The sequence below is a fragment of the Talpa occidentalis genome, unplaced genomic scaffold, assembly GCF_014898055.3.
Source record: "Talpa occidentalis isolate TD23 unplaced genomic scaffold, MPIMG_talOcc4v2.1 talOcc4.9, whole genome shotgun sequence".
NCBI classification, from domain to species: domain Eukaryota; kingdom Metazoa; phylum Chordata; class Mammalia; order Eulipotyphla; family Talpidae; genus Talpa; species Talpa occidentalis.
The window spans coordinates 114,145,114-114,163,560 of NW_023605305.1; the positions used below are offsets into that span (position 1 = coordinate 114,145,114).

General features: G+C 56.8%; 1 protein-coding gene across 7 annotated transcripts in view; it reads left to right on the forward strand.

Annotated features, from left to right (window-relative positions):
* Positions 1–9,777, forward strand: part of CHD1L (chromodomain helicase DNA binding protein 1 like) — an 88,089-nt gene extending 78,312 nt beyond the window's left edge. For all 7 annotated transcript variants that reach the window (XM_037498918.2, XM_037498916.2, XM_037498915.2 and 4 more), the window contains 8 exons: positions 1,147–1,295; positions 1,993–2,153; positions 2,688–2,893; positions 3,689–3,787; positions 6,276–6,346; positions 7,510–7,624; positions 8,177–8,285; positions 9,469–9,777. In XM_037498918.2, coding sequence (XP_037354815.1) covers positions 1,147–1,295; positions 1,993–2,153; positions 2,688–2,893; positions 3,689–3,787; positions 6,276–6,346; positions 7,510–7,624; positions 8,177–8,285; positions 9,469–9,541 — 983 coding nt within the window. In that variant the 3' untranslated portion in view covers positions 9,542–9,777. The remainder of the gene's footprint in view (positions 1–1,146; positions 1,296–1,992; positions 2,154–2,687; positions 2,894–3,688; positions 3,788–6,275; positions 6,347–7,509; positions 7,625–8,176; positions 8,286–9,468) is intronic.
* Positions 9,778–18,447: the final 8,670 nt, after the last annotated feature.

Sequence of the window (18,447 nt, forward strand, 5' to 3'; positions counted from 1 at the left end):
GCTCCCTGCGCGCTCTGGGGGCTGCTCTGACCTGTCACGGCTTCATCGTCGACCCGTGATCCCGGCAGACCACCCACCTCTCGGAGCCCTTGTGTCCTCATCTGCGAAATGGCGTGTCAGTCCCCGCCCTGCTCAGCTGCAGAAGCATCAGGCGTGAGCACTAAGGTGACAGGCCCAGTTGCTCCAGGTGACACTCTGGTCATTGTCACCGCTGGCCTGTGTCCTCCATCCTCTGGACACACAGCCCTGAGCGGGTCCACCCAGAGTCATCAGAAAAGCCTTCGTCTTATTGATGAGCAGTGAGAACTGGGGGGTCCCCTGATCTCCATCTGAACTTACTTCCCCCTTGATAAGGGCTGTTACACCAGGACTGGGGTGAGGCTTGTGAAGATGCTCAGGGGAGTGTAAAGAATAGTGTACATCTGAGGATTGTAGTTGTGACTCTTACATTCTCAGATTTCCCCCTCATTCCTTTTAATACTCCTTGCCACCCTTCTGGAATAGTCACAGTGTGTTCTGAGTATAGAACTTCCTCACATTATGCTGAGGTTGCATCGTGAGGACCTGCCCTAAGTTGGAAATGCCCGAGTTGAGGCCGCTGGCGGCGGTGCACGCGGGGTGCTGGTGGTCTGCCTGGCGTCGCCGCGGGGGCCATGGCTTGCTGCCTCGCCTGGCATCGTGCGAGTGTTTCACTGCATGCGCAAGCCTGGGGGGAAAGAGCAACACTAGATCTAAGGCCTGTCCCTACTGAATGTGCACTGCTTTGGCACAGTGGTAGCAAAATCTGCCAGTTGAACCGTGACTGAGGGACGGTGCATAGCCTGTTACCTTCACCAGCCGACCCTGTGGGCAGGCAGAGCTACGCTGAGGAGTAGTGAAGAATGAGGGGTGCGCCGTGAGGCTCAGCAGGTGGAGGTACCCCCTTCCCCCGACTCAGACCATCTGAGCTCCGCTCTTTTGAAAAGCACACGTGTGGCATCCCCAGCCCACCGTGGCCGAGGGGCTGGCGAGGTGACCCCAGCACAGGCAGGCCCGAGCCCGTTTAGGACAGGGGCTGCTCTCCTCCGCCCTGGTTACCGGTCGATAGTACTGACCCGTTTTTCTTCAGTGTTTAACGTTTTTCTCTTGTGTATTTCACGTTTTCAGAAAACCACATGTACTTATTTGAAGGTAAAGATTATTCTAAAGAACCTAGTAAAGAGGACAGAGAATCATTTGAGCAGCTGGTGAATCTTCAGAAAACCCTTTTGGAGGAAACAAGCCAAGGAGGTCGGCTGCTTCGAAATAAAGGCAGTGTAAGGACGATTGTTTTATGTAAAAGAATGATTTTTCCAAACTCACCCTAAGAGCAGAACAATGATCCGGGAGTGATCTGTTAAGAAACGCGCGTGTAAGTATCGGTTGAAGTTTAATCATAAGTAACTATGTAGCCTCGTAGGAAAACTGTGCATAAAAGCACAAGCAGAGGGCGTGTGTTTCACAAGCTGAGGTGGGTGATAGCCCTGCCCCGAGCTACCGGAGGGGTCAGTTTACACCACAGCCCGCCGCGGGGGCCCGCGGCGGCGACCCTGAGAGGTGGCGGGCACAGCGATGGGGCTTAGACTGCGCTCGTCAGATGCTGACAGTCACGGAGACAGTCCTGATGCTGACAGAGCCGCAGGGTGTTGAAATACTCTGCTTAAGAATGATACACTACGTTATAGGAAGGTTTGCCTAAAAAATGGCATCTTGCAGGCTATGCGTGAAATTAAAATTTACTTTCCTGGGGTACCTCATTGCTGACGAAATGAACCCAAACGACGCGCAGCTGCCCAGCCTCACCTGTGCCCTGGCCAAGCCCAGCGCCCCTGGTCCCCACACCCCCCCAGACGTGGGCTCTGAGCCTGCCCTGAGTGTGCTGCCCCCACGTCCACCACCCCCGGGGGCGCGGAGCTGCAGTGTCCGGTGAAGCCCCGAGCACCCGGGGCTGAGGGACGCGCACTCTCCCCGCAGGCTGTCATGCCAGGGCTCGTGGAGGTGGCCAAAAGGAGGCGGGTTCTTAGCCCCGAGGAGCTGGAGCACAGGAGGAGAAAGAGACAGGAAGCCGCGGCCAAGAGGAGGAGACTGATGGAGGAGAAGCAAAGGAAAAAGGAAGAAGCCGAACATAAGAAAAAGTACGTGTGCGCTGTTTTACACTTGTCTCTTTCCTCGGGTCGTGGGTATTGTTATTCAGCCTCGGGGTCACAGTCGGCAGAGGAGCTGCTGCTGGTCAGCACGCCCAGAGCTGACCGTCCCAGCGCAGGACACGTCTGTGCAGGTCACAGCGCCTCCTGGCGAGGGAATACACTCTTGAAGAGGAAGCGTCTGCTTCAGTGGAAAGTCCGGAGGCCTAGGGCAGAGAAGGCGCATTCAGTGGAAGCAAGATTTTGAGATTTTATTGTCGCCGCCTGACAAAGAGTGGTTGCCTTGAACATCGGCTGGTTACGTTCTCGGGAGCCGACGTGGTGGCGGCTCATTATTGCAGTAGAGTCAGCAGGCATCAGGCGATCAGCCAGGCTTCTCATTCATTTATAAGGAGGCAGCAAACCTCAGTCAGGGGGTTTCGAGTCGCCTTTCCCCTCGGCACTCGGCACTTGTGACTAGCAGCACGCCGTGTGCTCAGGGGAGACGCGCTGGGCCCGGCTGATCTCCTCTCTGGCCCGCCGCAGGATGGCCTGGTGGGAGTCCAACAACTACCGGTCCGCCTGCCTGCCTTCCGAGGAAAGCGAGCCCGAGGACCTGACGGGTGGGGAAGACGAGCGCCCGGCCCAGCTGGATCATGAAGACCCGGACTCGACGTCCATCAAGTACCTGAGCGGCGACGTCACCCACCCGCAGGCCGGGCCGGAGGACGCCATCGTGGTGCACTGTGTGGGTAGGAGCCGGGGCGGGGTGGGGGCGCACAGGCCGGCGGCAGGGCTCCGACTCCCCAGCCTCCCCGCCCTCATCCGTGTAGCGGCCGAGGCCGCCTGTTCTCCGCACCGAGGGTTCTGACCAGAAGCAGGACCCGGCGCGCTCCTGGCTCCTCACTTCCCCAGAGAGCCCCGCTGTTCGGTGTCTGCTGCTCCCATAGCAGAGGTGTGGGGACGGGCTGTTGTCTCTAGTTCCTCTTCTTTCACTTTTTTACACATCTGACGGCCTGACATGTAAAGCACCTGTTGGGCTCTCCTTGCACTGGGGAATAAACTGAGGGAGCAGGTTTTTTTTTTTTTTTGCCACTGCTACAACCGAGGGCAGCTGGACACGTAGGACAGAGTGGGTGATTTACAAACAGAAGCTGCTGACGCACCGTGTGGGTGCCCACTTGAGTAAGGGTGTGACACCCCCCCCCCCCCCCGCATCGTGGAGGCCTGTGCTGTGCACCCCGGGTGCTGTAGCTCTCCGGTGTATCTAGAGGCTTTGCTCTTCCAACGCTCACTTTTCCAGTGCTGTCCTGTTCGGAGGCCAGGTATAGCTCAGAAAACTGAAACATGGTGGAGAAATCCAAAGCACTAGAAAGATTAGCTATTTATTTCTTTCCTCTGACCAGTCGTTCTTCCCGAGTCCGTTAGGCAACCTCCCCCCCGCACCCCGTCAGCGCCCGTGCAGAACGGACTCCCCCCCGCACCCCGTCAGCGCCCGTGCAGAACGAACACTGCCGCCGACAGGTGCGCGTTTTCCCTCCCATCAGATGACTCTGGCCGCTGGGGCCGAGGCGGCCTGTTCACAGCTCTGGAAACACGGTCCACGGAGCCGCGGAAAATCTACGAGCTGGCCGGGAAGATGGAAGGTAAGCGGCGAGGCGGAGGGAAGGGCTTGGGATGGACGCGGAGAGGAGGGTACGCAGGGCGTGAGGCGTTAGCTGAGGAGCAGGAAGAGGCAGCTGGGGTCTCGTCAGGGAGCTGGTTGTGTGGCGCGTGCCCTACGCACCTGTGCCCGCTTCCTCGCTGTGAGCTGGGAGTAGTGCTCACGCCAGCTGCTGCGTGGGGCCGGGAGCAGGGTGCTGAATGTTGACGCGCTGGCGTGAAGGCCACGGCAGTATTTCCCAGCTCCCCCCAGCTTCACAAGGAGTTGCCTCTGAGGTGGTCAGAGACCTGGGCGGGGAGACAGCAGACGCGCGTTAGGAACGAGAGCTGAGGTGGTGCTGATGTGTGGACGTCAGTGCGGGCTGGGCGCGGCCCCTCCTGGAGACAAAGTAAAGCCTTTGGGACTAGGAGAACTTGGAAGGCAAATCTGTCTCGCTTGGCACAGAGAAGGGAATTTTTTTTTAGGTGCAGAAATCACCAGGTTGCGAGGGGGAAAGGATCCCTGGCATTTAGCAGGGGGGCTGGGGGGAGTCGAAGGGCCCTTCGGCTGGGACAGCAGAGTGAGGAAAAGCCAGCTCTCCTGCGTGAAGGCGGATGGAAGGACTTATTCGGGTGACTGTTTCCTCAGACCGGGTCCTGAAAGAGGGGTTTCATGTGGGTTGACTAAGTGACTCAGGTCTAGGTATTGATCCGCTCACTGTTTGGAGCTAGAGGTGCAGGCTGGAGAGGGCCGTCTGGGCCGTGCTGACCCGGCGAGGGAGGCAGGCAGCGATGTGTGGGGCAGGCAGCAGAGGCATCTGGGAGGAAGACGGAATTGCCAGAAACAAGGGACCTAGAGAGGAGTATCTGGGGGGAAGGGAAAAGCAGGGTCTGCAGCGTGAGGCACTGAAGTGGTAACGGGGGCGAGGCCCCGAGTGGGTGTTTAAGATGGGGGCGTCCCCGAGTGGGGTGTGCATGTCCTGTCCTGGATGGGAACCTGAATTCTGCAGTTACGCTGCAATTTTTTCTGAGGTTTTGAGCAGCACTGGACCCCACATTAGACACCCAGATACGGCAGAAACAAGACAGAGGGCGACGATTGGGCCCCAAGGTGACTCACGAACCAGCTGTCCGGTTCTGCGGGAAGAGCCTGGGGGAGGGCTTCGCAGGTTTCCGGGTGTCGGGTGTGCTGGTGGAGGCGCCGTCTAGGACGACACGCATCTGCTGTTCCTCCGAGGGCGGCTGAAAGGGTTTGCATCATGTCTTGGTGACAGGAACCCGACCGCTATGCTTTGTTCTCGATTATCCTCACATCCAGCCAGCATTTCTCTCGTCTTTTATCCTTGGTATCTTATAAGCTAGGACTTGAATTTAGCCTCATTGGTGAAGGAAATTGTCCAGTTAGGTAGAACCCTTTCATGCTTCAGCTGCCGATGCCTTTGTGAGCCCGCCTTAGAGTAGGAGGGTCAGATCCTCCCCCACGGGTGAAAATAGATCCTGAGGGGGCTCAAGTGACTCCGCAGAGCCGCCTCAATAATGGTTGGGCTTGTGGATGTTTTAAGGACATCAGTAAACCGTGGGTCTGAGATGTCACCCAGGTTTTCCAGAACCCACCTGGGGAGAGTGGACAGATGGGAGTTGTTGGCATGGTGGAGAGGCCCCAGCGGATGGGCGAGGGGTGTGCCCGGCACTTGTCAGCTAGTTGGGGGGTCCTGTCCTCACGGAATACACTACAGAAGCAAGCAGGACGCCTGGGAGCATGTCCTCTTGGTGTTATGTTACCTAGGCCAGGAGGAGGCTGCTGGGGAGGTCACTGGTTAGGGCAGGGGCTGCTGAGGGCCTGTGTCCAGGGCCAAGAGACCGAGGCATCATGTGGCAGCTCCAGCCGTCTTGAACTTCCCAGCACCCATGCTTTGTGGCATTAGGGTTAGAGCATTGTCTTTCCAGGCTAAAGTGACGGGGATACAGGGGAAATAGGTGGATGTTACTCACCTGGATGTCAGCTTTCTGAAGAGGCCTTTAGGGCCTGGTCCGAGGGGCCTTCTTAACTCGCTGTGGTTCGAGACCTGCTGATTTTAAAGAGAGTGAGTAAATAGTAACACACCGTGAGGCCCTGACTGACCATTTTGCTTTCAGTTGATTTTTCTGAGCCCTTTTCTAAGATTTTAGTAGACCCCGATCTCGGGGGTGGCGTGGGTGTGGCTGTCCTTCGCTAGGGAAGGGCAGTCTGGAAGAAGCAAATGGGTTAAGATGGTAAGTTGTATGCTGTGTGTATCTCACCACAGTTTTAAAGTAAAAGCTTTCAAGGGAAGGGAATTGAGGAATGAAATGAGTACCCGGGGCAGTGACTGAGGCCAGGAGAGAGAAGGTACACGGAAGCCGCGCCTGCTCGCCTTTCAGCGGGCGTTAGGAGGACTCAGAATAGTCTGTCGCCGGCCTCAGCCCCCGGTGACCTGACGTTCCTTCTGTTGCTCCCCGTTTATTCTACCTCAGACCTGAGTTTGGGAGGAGTCCTTTTATTTCCTATTGATGATAAAGAGTCGAGAAGCAAAGGGCAAGATTTGGTAAGTAAAATGCACCCCTTTTCAGAGCTAAGATTTAGTTCCTGTCATCTCTTGAAGCCTCTGCCCCTGGGCGCTCTCCCATGGATTGGGTGGCTTAGAAAAAAGGAAATTTATTTCCTCCCAGTTCTGAAGGCTTCAGGCGGAGAAGCCGGCCAGGTGGCTCCTCTGAGCCTCTCCTGGGCTTGCCGGCCACTGTTTCTCTGGGCAGGCGCTTCCCGGCATCGCCCTTACAAGGGCACCCGCCAGACCGGGCTAGGTCATCCTCAAGACCTCGTTTTAACTTCCCAATCCCTTTAAGGGCCCTGTTTCCAGAAACGAAGTTCTAACCCTCAGCAGTTAAGAAATTAACATGAATTTTGGGGGCACAATCCAACCCCTACAAGCAGGTGGGCCTCATCCTCCACTCCCTGCCCCCACGCTGCCCGCCAAAGCCCCTCGCCAGCAGCCGGCTCACAGGAAGTGCTCTGCAAGCACACACCGAAGCCACGGGCCTGCTTCCCCGCCTGCACCTCCCGTGAGGTGCTTGATGAACCACACCTGCTTCCCCTTTCGCCAAGGCCTGAATCTGTATTCACAGTAGTGCCAAATCTTAGTGACTGAAAGAGGCGCTATCTGGCTAAAAGGGCACCTTGCTTGAGGCTGGGGGCTCTGCTCACCCAGGCATCTCCACACTGTTCAGGAAAGAATGATGCGGCGGCTCGAGAACAGCCTAGGGCAGGTGGAACGGCAGGTCCAGGTTGGACTAGCGGTTTCAGTCCCAGCCGCCCCCTGCTTAGGCAGAGCAGTGGGGGAGGGAGGTTCTTGGCCCTCTGTTCTCTCAGGGCTTAGTTGAGAGTGAGGGAAGACAGCTCACCCTGCGGGCATGGAGCCGACTGGCCTCAGCTGGAGGCCAGAGTGCAAGACCCTCCAAGTCCTTCCCTACTTGAGAGCACTTAGAAAGGACAGCAGGTCTTAGATCCTGGCTGAAACTTGTTAAAGAGAGGAAGGAAAACAGTTACCACAAAACAAGTACAGGGAAGGGTGTGAAGTCATCATGTGGTAGGACGTGGCTACTTGGAGCATCCGAGAGAGATGGAGCCAATGCGGAGGGGCCAGTAAAGGGCTGTGCCCCCTGGACAACGCGTCCCCTGCTTTCACTGATCATGACTGCTTGTCCCGCCCAGTTAGCTTTGATTGTGGCTCAGCACCGCGACCACACCAACGTCCTGTCCGGCATTAAGATGGCGGCCCTGGAAGAGGGCCTGAGGAAGATATTCGTAGCAGCAAAGGAAAGGAAAGGTGAGCTCTGCCGTCTGTGCTTGGGACTAGGGGCCTTCTGTCTCCAGGGATGTGGTGTGAACCCAGGACAAGGGCCAGAGTAGCCGCCACCACAGTGTTTGTACGTGCTCAACCCTTTTTCTCTCTAGCGCCCTCTGCGGACTGTTTCCCAGTGGGGGTGTCTGCACCCCAGCTCTGCAGGTGACTGAGCAGAGATGCGTGCACGGGCCCTGCCTCTGGGAGAGGCCGTTGCAGACCCTCTCTGGACAGTCAGTCTGCTTTGTCGAGCTCAGTGTCCAGACTCTGTCTCAGCGCTTGTTGACTCCTGTTTCAATCTCTTGATCATATTCTATTTCCCAAGTGCACAGGTCCTGCGTTCCACAGACCTTTTCTTCTATTATAACCTCCCCACCATTGTGGACATGGCGATTGTGCGCTGGGAGAGGGACACTCCGTGGTCACGTACATCCTGTCTCTTGGCAGCCACAGAGTACAGATTGTCTGCTCCTGTGTATATTTTGTATCCATTAACCAGTTTTTGATGAAGATGTCACGCTCTCCTCTCTCTAACAGCAAGCGTTCACCTTCCACGCATCGGACACACCACAAAAGGCTTTAACTGGTACGGCACCGAGCGGCTTATCCGGAAGCATCTGGCTGCAAAAGGCATCCCGACCTACATGTATCCTTCCGGGAACCTCGGGGTGCGCGCTCCCAACTCAAGGGAAACGTCCGGCATTTCCCGGAATCACTGTTTACCCTAAGGATAAGTCCTCTTTTTGCCACTTATCCCTCTGTGCCCCTCTTCAACAAGCACTTCCTGACTTGTATTAGGAGATACACTCTAGCTATTGGCACCCAGAAATGCTGGGTTAATAGAATGACGTTCTCAAAATTAGAAATGCTGGGCCTCCCTGGTGGTGCAGGCAGTTGAACGCAGCGCTGTGAAGCTATCCGCAGCCTCAGCAGCACTGGTTCCATCCCGGCCAGCTGGTGAGGGTCCCACATGGCGCAGCAGACCGCTCCTGTCTCGCCCGCTGCTCCCCTCAGCAGTGTATTTCGTCAGTCTGCCTGTTCTGTTCCCTGCTCTGGCTCTGGTGGATCCTCTCACCCTCCCGCATATCTGGCCTGTACCCTGGTTCTTGTATAAATCTTTTTTAAAAAAATTAGAAATGCTGGGTGCCAATAGCTAGATAAAAGGGGGGACTTAATCCAACAGCTGACATCTGATAACATACTGAATCCTTTTCACAGCACTTCTCTAGAGACTCCTTAGGTCTGTAGCCCAACATCTAATTCTAAGAACTTCATTCTATTAGCTGAAACAATTAAGCAAAAAACCAAAAACAATTAGGCAAACAAACAAGTGAACTATTTCTCAGCCTATCCAAATTATTTCTCAGCCTATTCTTAAGACACAGTGTGAACATTCATTTTGTCCATCAGGATGTAATCTAGTTTTGCTGGAACAGTATTTTCTTCTAATGATCCCCTTGCTGTGTAAATTAGCATTGTTTGAACTGCTGTATTGAATCCAAAATCATAAGCAGCAGCTGAATTGACCCCCAAGTGCTGTAATCCTGCAGAAAGTCCATCTTTTTACTTATCAAAATTAGCTTACTCAGTGGTTTTTCAGGATATTTAAATCGCTTTAAAAGCTTGCATGAGTCAACCAGTGTCAAAAAAAAAAGTCAGTACCTCAGACAACAAAAGCGACAAGGCGGTGAGGCGCACGAGCAGTGCGGAGGGGCTGGGTGCTGGCGCGGGACTGCTGGAGTGGCGATTTCCGTCACTGCTAGAGAACAGTCGCTTTAGTCAAGTCGATTCTGAAGTGATCCTACCTCTTCCTTGACTGTCCTCACCAGCTACTACTACCCTCGAAGCAAGACTGCCGGCCCGCCTTCTCCGGCCGCCGCCTCCGGGCCCCTGGTGCCTTAACTGGCCTTCGGTGTCAGCCTCAGCCACCAGCTGATGAGCTACTGGAATCGAGTATTTCAAAAACGAACCCCCGTCTGAGGGGCCTCTGAGATACTGTTTTCGAAAGGCCAGTTTTCTGCCCGTGGGTGTGCCACTCCGACCGGGGCCCGTGGTGCAGGGACGCACAGCTTCCCGGGCTCTAGCTTGAAGAGCCATTTGCATAATAAATTTTATTTCTCTAAGGTTTCATTGATTTCTTTCCCCTCATCTTGTCCTCCCTCAGATGATTTCTTTCCAGAGGGAGAGACGGTCTGGGCTAAGGAGATGTGAAGGCAATGGGAGGAGGACAGGGCGGCTCTGCCAGAAGGAAGTGGCTGCATCTGCTTCCTGCCTCCTGGCAGCACCCCGAGGCCTGGCCCTGGGAGGGGCACGTCCGACCTTTTCCCTGTCCAGCATCAAAACCTAGAAGCCGACTCCCTGGCCTAGAGACCTGCCCGATGGACTGCAGAGTAAGCTGAGGAGCTTGTGCAGGTGCCGAGGGCAGAGGCCGAGTAGAGTCGCGGTGGACTCGAAGCTGCAGCTCTCCCGCGCGCGTGGGGCCGCCGTCTCGGTTGCTGGCCTCAGGCTGCCCGGTTTCTGCTACTGGAGGACCCTCAACAGTCAGGGCGCCTCAGCCGCCTCGGTCCTGGGCTGTTGATGGGGGGACCCCAGACCTCGGGGAGACCCAGCCGGGACCCGCTCTTCAGCACGTTGGGGGGAGGGGGGTTCTTGCTGGCTCCTCCAGCAGCCGCCCTTCATGATCTGACTGGACATCTGTGCCGAAGAACTCCGAGACCCTAAACGAATGATTCTTTCATCCCCCCAAAACACTTCCTTCTGCTGCTTCCTGTGACTTCATTGCCTTCTACCGTAATCATCCTTCTGGCCTCCCAAAGGCGTCCTGCAGTTTCCCGCCCACTCTGCTGCTGCGTCCTTCCCTGCCCGCCTCCCTGCAGCCCCTTCCTTCTCTTGCGCCCCCTCTCAAGCCTGAGCGTGAAGAATCCAGAAAATGGCATTTCCTGTAGTTTACTCACCGCCTGAACTAACGGGGTTTATGGCCCTTGATTTGTTGTACCTCAAAGTCATTATGTAACCGAGAAGGTAAGTCCGCTAAGGCGCCTCCCCTGTTCCTCGGCGCCCGCGCGGCAGCAGGCGCTCAGCAGCGGCGGGGCTGGAACGGTGTGGACGTGACTGGCCAACAGTCCGGGAAGGGCATTAGACGTCCCCAGACGGCCTCGGACTGCAGTGTAGCCCTCAAGGACCGCAGGGAAGCGTGTCACTTCCCTGGCGTCTCACTCGCCACTGCCCTTTGAAGCGTCTCCCGATTTCTCACTCACATACCCACGGGCGCGAAGGGGAAGACTCAGAATCACACCGGAAACCGCCAGCCACGTGCCAGGACGCGAGGAAGCGATGCCAGTGACCAGGCACAGCTGAGCTCATTTAGGACTCGGACAACTTAAAAACAGGGTCTTCACCAGCCAGAAAAGGGGCGGCCCCTCCTCACCGCAGCCGCTGAGGGGGTCCCTGTGCGCATCTCCCGCTTCTAGGTAGAACAGGTCAGCCCCATCGCCCGCATAAAGCTCCCCCTGCGCCCTTCGGGACTGTCACTGTCCCCTTCCCCGACGTTCAGTTTCAATGAGAACCTTTCCATGGACGCAGACAAGGTCAAGTATCTCCCACTGAAAAGAACCTCCCCCCTCTCTGCTTGTCCTCTGCCCCAAGAACCGCCCAGATCACCTTGGCATGTGGTCCCCGCTCATCCACCCTGTCCTCGGTCTGCTAAGAGCGCCGGTGACCGCGAGTCGCTAAGTTCAGGAACATTGTTCAGTTCCCATCTTGACCTCTCAGCAGGCTTCAGTGCTACCCCCAGCCTCCTGCTTCTGCCCTGCTTGTAACAAGGTGCTCGTGAGGGAACACTCCCCGGGGGGTCACCCCGTTTCCCCTCCTGTTTCCTCTTTACGCATGTATTAGTTTGCCAGGACTGTTCTGACTCCCCAGAGCCGATGATGTGAACATCTGGACAGGGCTGCCCCCCTGCCCTGCCCCAGTGCACATCAGCAGACGTCCCCGGGAAGCAGCTTCTGACCAGACACTTGGGGGTGCAAACTACTTCAACTGAAAAGTTAAAATTACATATAAAAAAGAACCAAGTGGAAATATTAGGTGTGGAAAGTAGGTGGGCAAACATCAAAGGCTGGGACAGGTGGATGTAACAGGAATGCGAGTTAAAAATTAGACTGAAACTCAAAAAAGGAATAAAAGCAGAGAAATGGACAAAACACACACACACGTATAATGTCTATGAGCTGTGACAGGGAGTGTTGCTGAGGAAAGGAACATAGAGATGAATTTTTTAAAAATTAGGGGAGACCAATTTCTCATAATTAAGGAATGATTAGCTACGTGAGATTGACGGTGTTCACAGAATACCGAGCAGAAGAGATGAGAAGAACCTGCGCCTACACGCGTTATGGTATGTCCAAAAAATCTCGGATTCGCCCCAACAAAAGACCCAGTTTAGAAGTACATTCGGGGCCTCCCCGGGGGCGCAGCGGTTGAGTGCCGGGCTGCGGCCTCGGCAGCGCCGGTTCGATCCCCGGCCACCAGCGAGGGTCCCACATGGCGCGCAGACCTCTCCTGCCGCCCGCTGCTCCCCTCAGCAGTGTACTTCGTCAGTCTGCCTGTTCTGTTCTCCCCTCTGGCTCTGGTGGATTCTCTCACCCTCCCGCGCTTCTGACTGTACCCAGTGCTTGTATAAATAAATAAATAAATCTAAAAAAAAAAAAAAAAGTACGTTTGGAGGGACTGTCCAGTGCGAGGGGGTGAACAGGCCCACAGACAAGCAGCCGCCCTCGTCTGGTTTGAGGGACTTAGTACATCCTAAGTTCCTGGCACTCATGCACTTCTGAAGTTTTGATAAATAAAAAATTTGTTTCAAAGTTCATTCCGTCACTTTTTTTTTTTTTTTTTTTTTTTTATCAAGCACTGGGTACAGTCAGAAGCCCGGGAGGGTGAGAGAATTCACCAGAGCCAGAGCAGGGAACAGAACAGGCAGAAGGACCGAAGTACACTGCTGAGGGGAGCAGCGGGCGGCAGGAGAGGTCTGTGCGCCATGTGGGACTGAACCGGCGCTGCAGAGGCTGCAGGCAGCTTCGCAACCCGGTGCTCAACCGCTGCGCCGCCGGGGTGGCCCCCTTCACTCCTTTTACAATAACGCTCCGTGGCCTTGCGCGCATGGAGCGAGGGTGTGGCGGGATGAAACCAAGGCCTCTCCCTTTTTAGAGGGAAGACAGAAATCCGATTTAAGAAGCAAGAGACACAGCCCGACATAAAACAGTGAAGCAGGTCGGCGCGTAAGTGGTAAATCTAAAACACACTCGTTGCCCGTCGACAGGCGAAGCCAGTCAGATGGCATAGGGGACAAAACCAGGCAGGCCCATGGCTGCATCGTCCTCCCCGGAGCACCGGCTTCTGCGCTCCTCAGCGGGCGGGAATAATTACACGGGAGCTTCTGTGAATCGACAGGGGCGGAGCTGAGCTACTGCGAGAAGAAGAAATGCCTGGGGGCCACGGTCAGTCCGTGGTGTTTGCCTCCAGAACTCCCAGCGGGACTGCTTCCCGGTGAGGAGCCACCATGGGGAGCCCCCCCCAGCCCCACCCAGGCAGGGGCAGTGAGGGACAAGCCTCTGTCGTGAACGCCTCCTCACTGAGGACAGACGCTTCCCGAGAGCCTTGTCCACCCGGGGCGAGGACAATAATGAAGCCCAGCGGCCTCCGAGCTCCCTGCTCCCCAAAGGGGGAGCTGCGGGACACGTCACAGCCCAGGCGGCAGGTCCGACGGAGACAGGCCGAGGGGCAGCCCCCAGGGCGCCGGGGCACCGCAGCAGGTCACAGCTGGGCTTGGAGGATCCGAAACCAGGACAGGCGGGACTCTGGACCCTGAGGCTGTCCCCAGGGCAAGCGCTGGCAGCCCAGCTCCTCCCCGGATGAACACAGGACCTCGCAGGAAAGTCCTTTCCCTCCCGGGACCCGCCGCACACGCCTTTCATGAAAATTAGGACTCGTTAGGCCGCAGGGAAAAAACCAAAACACAAAAAACCTAAGACCGGTCTGGAGAGGCGGAGCAGGGCTCAGACTCTGGAACTGTCGCGGGGACCCGAAACGACGGCCAGGTGACTGGCGAGGAGACGCCGAGGGAGGGGAGACGGGCCGCGCCCACAGGGCGAGAGGAAAGCCCAGGGAGCCACCCAGGGGGCGCGCGGGGCCAGAGACCCCCCCAGAGGTGGAGGCCGCGGGGCAGACGTGGGCACCCGGACACCGCGGAGGGAAAAGAGAGAACAGAAGTCGGGGTGCCGGTGCTCCAGCCCCTATCTAAGGAAGTTACGGTATGCGATCAACACACCATAATTCACGTCAGGTAATTTTTAAATTTCTAGGGCCTTCATTTATAGCGTTTTCTATCTTACAAAATAATTAACTGATTCGTGAAATCTACCAGCAAAATGCTCGCAGCAGCGCGTGTGTTTTGTCTCTCGGGAATCGGTGATCCCCAAGTTATTCCTTCAGAAAAGGAAGGGACGTTTTGCCTTTGAAGGCTACGCTTAGGGTCCCAGCAGCGCCGGGGCGGGCGGCGCAGGGTCCCCGTGGCGGGTCCTGGGTGCGCCCCAAGGCTGAGGCTGGCGGGGGTGGGGGGTGGGCGCGCGGCAAGGGATGTCCTCAGCGGCAGGAAGGCAGAACTCTCCCCGCAGCAGCAGGCCGGGGGCACCTGATGAGGCACCCCCGAAATGCTCAGTTCCGGGGCCTTTTATACCAACTGCAGCTCACTAAGGGCCCTGTTGAACTGGCGCGGGGGAACGTGCTAGATGGACACGCCGGCAGCAGAGACGCGGGAGGCTCCAGAAGTGACCACGGCCCCAGCCGAGGCCATCACCTCCCTCCCGCCAGGCCTCCGGGCCGGCTCCTGCGCACGCAGCGCCTCTCAACGTCCATGTTTCTATCCTGTCATTCTCCGCGGGCCTGTGCCCGTCCACCTCGCCCGAGCCTGGCCCTCGACGCCACCCTCCACCTCAGTGCCAGCCGCGGCCCAGGACTGTGCTTCTGGCCGGCTCCAAGTCACAGGGCCCGGGACGGGTCTCGGGGCTGATGCACTGGCTAGACTGGCTCAACATTCAGGAAGGCCCCCTGCTCCAGGAGGAGTTATCTATGGAGTGTGTGACACGGACAGCGGCCGGAGGAGGCGCAGCGCTTCCGCGCGGGCTCCGGGGACCACCACCCAGCAGCTCTCCAGGCCCGTCCCCCCGCTTCTTGCTGGGGGCTTCATCGTCTCAGCCTGACTGATGAGCGCATCGGCCCCTGGCCTTCAACTCCCCTCCCAGCCGCCCCTCCCTGGAGGCCTGGGTTGGCCTGGGAAGTGCCACGCCTCTAATCACATGGTGGGGTCTCCGGGCAACGAGCCCCCCATCCTGGGCTATTTTCATTCACATTTACATTTACCACAGACACCTTTAACACACTCCCGGGCTTTGGGGGCCAGGAGCCAGGAACTGGGGGTGAGACTGAACACGTCCGCATGACCAAACACGCATGGACTCCCCGCAGATCACATGCGTTACACGGACACGAGCCGGGCAGGTCCTGGACGAGCACCTCGCGCCTGTTAGCGCCTGGGCCCTCCCCGGAGGAAAGGTAAAGGCTGAGCAGCACCACGTGTAACTGCAGTAAACGAAGTGAAGTGAGAAAACACGGGAGGCGGGAGGCGGGAGGCGGGAGGGGCATCCTCGGTCACAGGCTGCCCGGGACGGAGCCTGTCCTGCTCTGTCTTCTGGTTTCCTGCCTTTAAGGACAAAGCGGCCTCCTCCCGCCCCGCGGGCCGGCGCCACCTCAAGGACGGGCTTTCTCCAGAGTGAGGGGTCGGGGGTCACGGTGGGGCCCATAGACGCGAGTGAGACCAGGAGGCGCCTCATCTGAGCCAAGGGCCTTTGTGGAAAGGACTGAGAGGCGGCGATCACCCCCTTGTTTCACACTTGGTGAAAACCGTCCCCCAATCCTGCCCCCAACCACAGGACCCCGCGCTCACTCCAGGGCCGCTCCGCCCCGCCCCATGTTGCTGGGGCTCCCTCTCCTGTCGGTGTCCAGCCCCACCGGGCTCTGCGGGCCCAGGAGGGCGCTGCTCTTCCTTTGGCTTGAAAACGCCGAGCGCGGGTGCACCCACTCCCCTCTTTCTCTGCGTCCTGCTCCGAGCTGTCTCGTTGGCAGGCAGCCGCCTGTGAAATGCGCACATTTCAAAGCAAATGGCTCCAGGAGCTCATAATTGCTGCCAAACGTGTGCGGATTTTAATAGCCCATTTTCATTAGCCTTGTGTGAAATCACCTGTCTCCATGTTGTTACCCAGCTTAATTGTCAATTATGGTGATTAAGCTTGGCTTCCACCACCCTCGCTGGTAATCACGAGTATTATCTCTGAGGCTGAACGGAGGGAGAAAATCACGCCAGAAAAAAAGTCACTTTGTAGGTGAGAGAGAATATTTGAGTGGCAGGAACTGGGGTGGCACTTTCCTGGATTCAGGCTGAACCCAACATGAGTCCGGCTGTCACTTCCAATCTGCCTCTCAGACGTCTTGGGACAAGTCACCTCCCTTGGCCGCTCGGTTGCCCACCGAGGCGGGCTCCTGATGCCCTCCCTTCTCGTCCCCGGAGACGCCCCAAAACCACTTAGGAAGGAGGTAAGACAATACCTTTCAAGGGCGTTCAGCAAACTTGACGGTTCTGAAAATAATGGCTGGAGTCGAGGAATACTGGGGTGGGGGGTCGTGCAGAAACGCGTCTAGTGGGGAACGGGAGAGGTTCTGATTGTTGGTTTCTTCCTTCCTTCCTCAACCCGATCAAAATTGGAAGACCCTGGCTTGCCTGCCCATCCGGGGCCATCTCAGTGCGAGTCTGCACTCACCGCTGACTGTTTCCTGGATCTTTCTGGAATTTGCAGTAATAAAAATCAAGGCTATCATCCTTGCCATTCATCCTTCTTTACCAATTTTAATTTAGTAAAACTCCCAAGCCCATTTGTGCCACGCTTTTATGGGATTTCAGGACATGACAAAATAATGAAAGACATTTTAAAAATGACATCATTAGATTTTCTCCCTGGCGTGTGAACGCCACGTCTCTCCCCGCAAGGTTTCTGAGGCTCTTAAGACTTGATGGTTTCTTGATCTTTCCAAAACACTTTCAGGAAACTAATAAGATTTTTTTAAATTCTAATTTAATGGGAAGAAAGAAATCAAGTAATACAAGCCTCGGGCGGTGGAGAGCGGGCCAGCCGCTGTGGGCTGCTTCCCGGAAGGGAGGGCGCGCGCCCACCGCCGTTCTCAGGAAAAGCCCCGGACCCCGTAACTTAGCAAAGCCGAGTCCAGACTGAGGCTGCGGAGGACGGTGCAGGAATGAGCTTTCTGGGCTTCTCGTCCCGCGCCATGTTCCTGGTCTCACTTCGTGCTGTTCTGAGCTCTGGGTTTGTTCTGCGTGAGAGGCCTGAGTGTGAAAACACTCCTCTCAGCACCTGACTTCACAGCCCTCCAAGGAAGCTCCCGGGCGGGGCGTCCGGGTCACGGTGGGAACTGGGCCGTCGTGAGATTTTCTCACTTGTACGAGAACGTGAAAACCTGCAGGATGACAAGTTCTCATCCCCAGAAAGGGAGCCCACGACCGAAGGCATCACCCAGGGGTAAGGGCGGGAGACACCCCGCGTCAGATGTCTCCCTCCGTGAAGCAGGGCCAGCCCTTGCTCTCCCAGCCCCAGGACGCGACGGACGGTCCCTTCCGTGCTCTCCCCACGCGTGCTCTTCTTGGGGTGACAGCGTGACCACATTTTATTATATTTTTGTGTACCTTAACCTTGTCAAAATAAAGCTGCTTTTTCCGCTGCTGCGTAAGGTTAAGGGCGAATGATTTATAGGATCTGAAGAGAAAGGTTGAGGGCGAGGAAGGAAGGACAAAAGTCAGACACCCAAGAACCGTGCGGGACGAGCCCCTTCCAGGGGACCTCGAAGGGGCGCTGGCTGCCTCATGGCGAGCGGATCAAGAGAACCAGCTGCTCTGGTGAGTCGGTTGTGCTGTGGAGGTTGCCTGGTTTCGCTACGGGGCAGCCGTCCCCGGATTCATGGAGCTCCGTGCGGGTGTGCACAGGCCTGCGCTCGGCGACAGGTGTGCCCGGGACAGGTGTGCCCGGGGCGGCGACGTCACCCAGCACGTGGGTCTCTGTCCTGCTCACCCCGGCACGGAGCCACCGTGAGCACAGCAGCGTGTCTGCGAGGTGGGCTGGAAGTACCACACTCCACCCTCAAAACTCCACCGGCAGAGGCTGAACATGCAGGAAAGGGAGAAACAATGTCAAATGTTCATTTTCTTCCTTTAAAATCCGCGCCCAGAATGTGTACTCAAAGCCAGGAAACAAGGCCCAGCGAAGGTCCTTTGGTATCAGGATCTCAAGCCGCAGCCGACGTCCACCTTGTCATTTACTAGAACCTACGGTTCCTTCGAGGGTCTGCAAGGCCCCCTTCTGCTTCGCCTGTGCTGTGGATCTGTTTCCTTCTGGATTTTTAAGCCCCGCGCGGCCTTTGGGACTTCAGCCCCAGTACCAGAGACCCAGCCGTTCCCTGCAAAGTTCCCCGATTCAGCCAGCTCTGCCAGTTGGGGTTTCTGAGGAAATGAACCACAGTCGACAGCTGTTGCCATGGCGATTGAGGCTCTCTGGAGCGAAGTCAGGGGAGCATCCGTGTGAAGGAACGGGGGAGCCGGATTCCAGCAGAAGAGCCATCTGCGGAGGCTGGAGAGTTTCTGGAGGGGGAGCGGGTCTTAGGGAATAGGGGAAACTTGGGTAGAGCCATGGGGC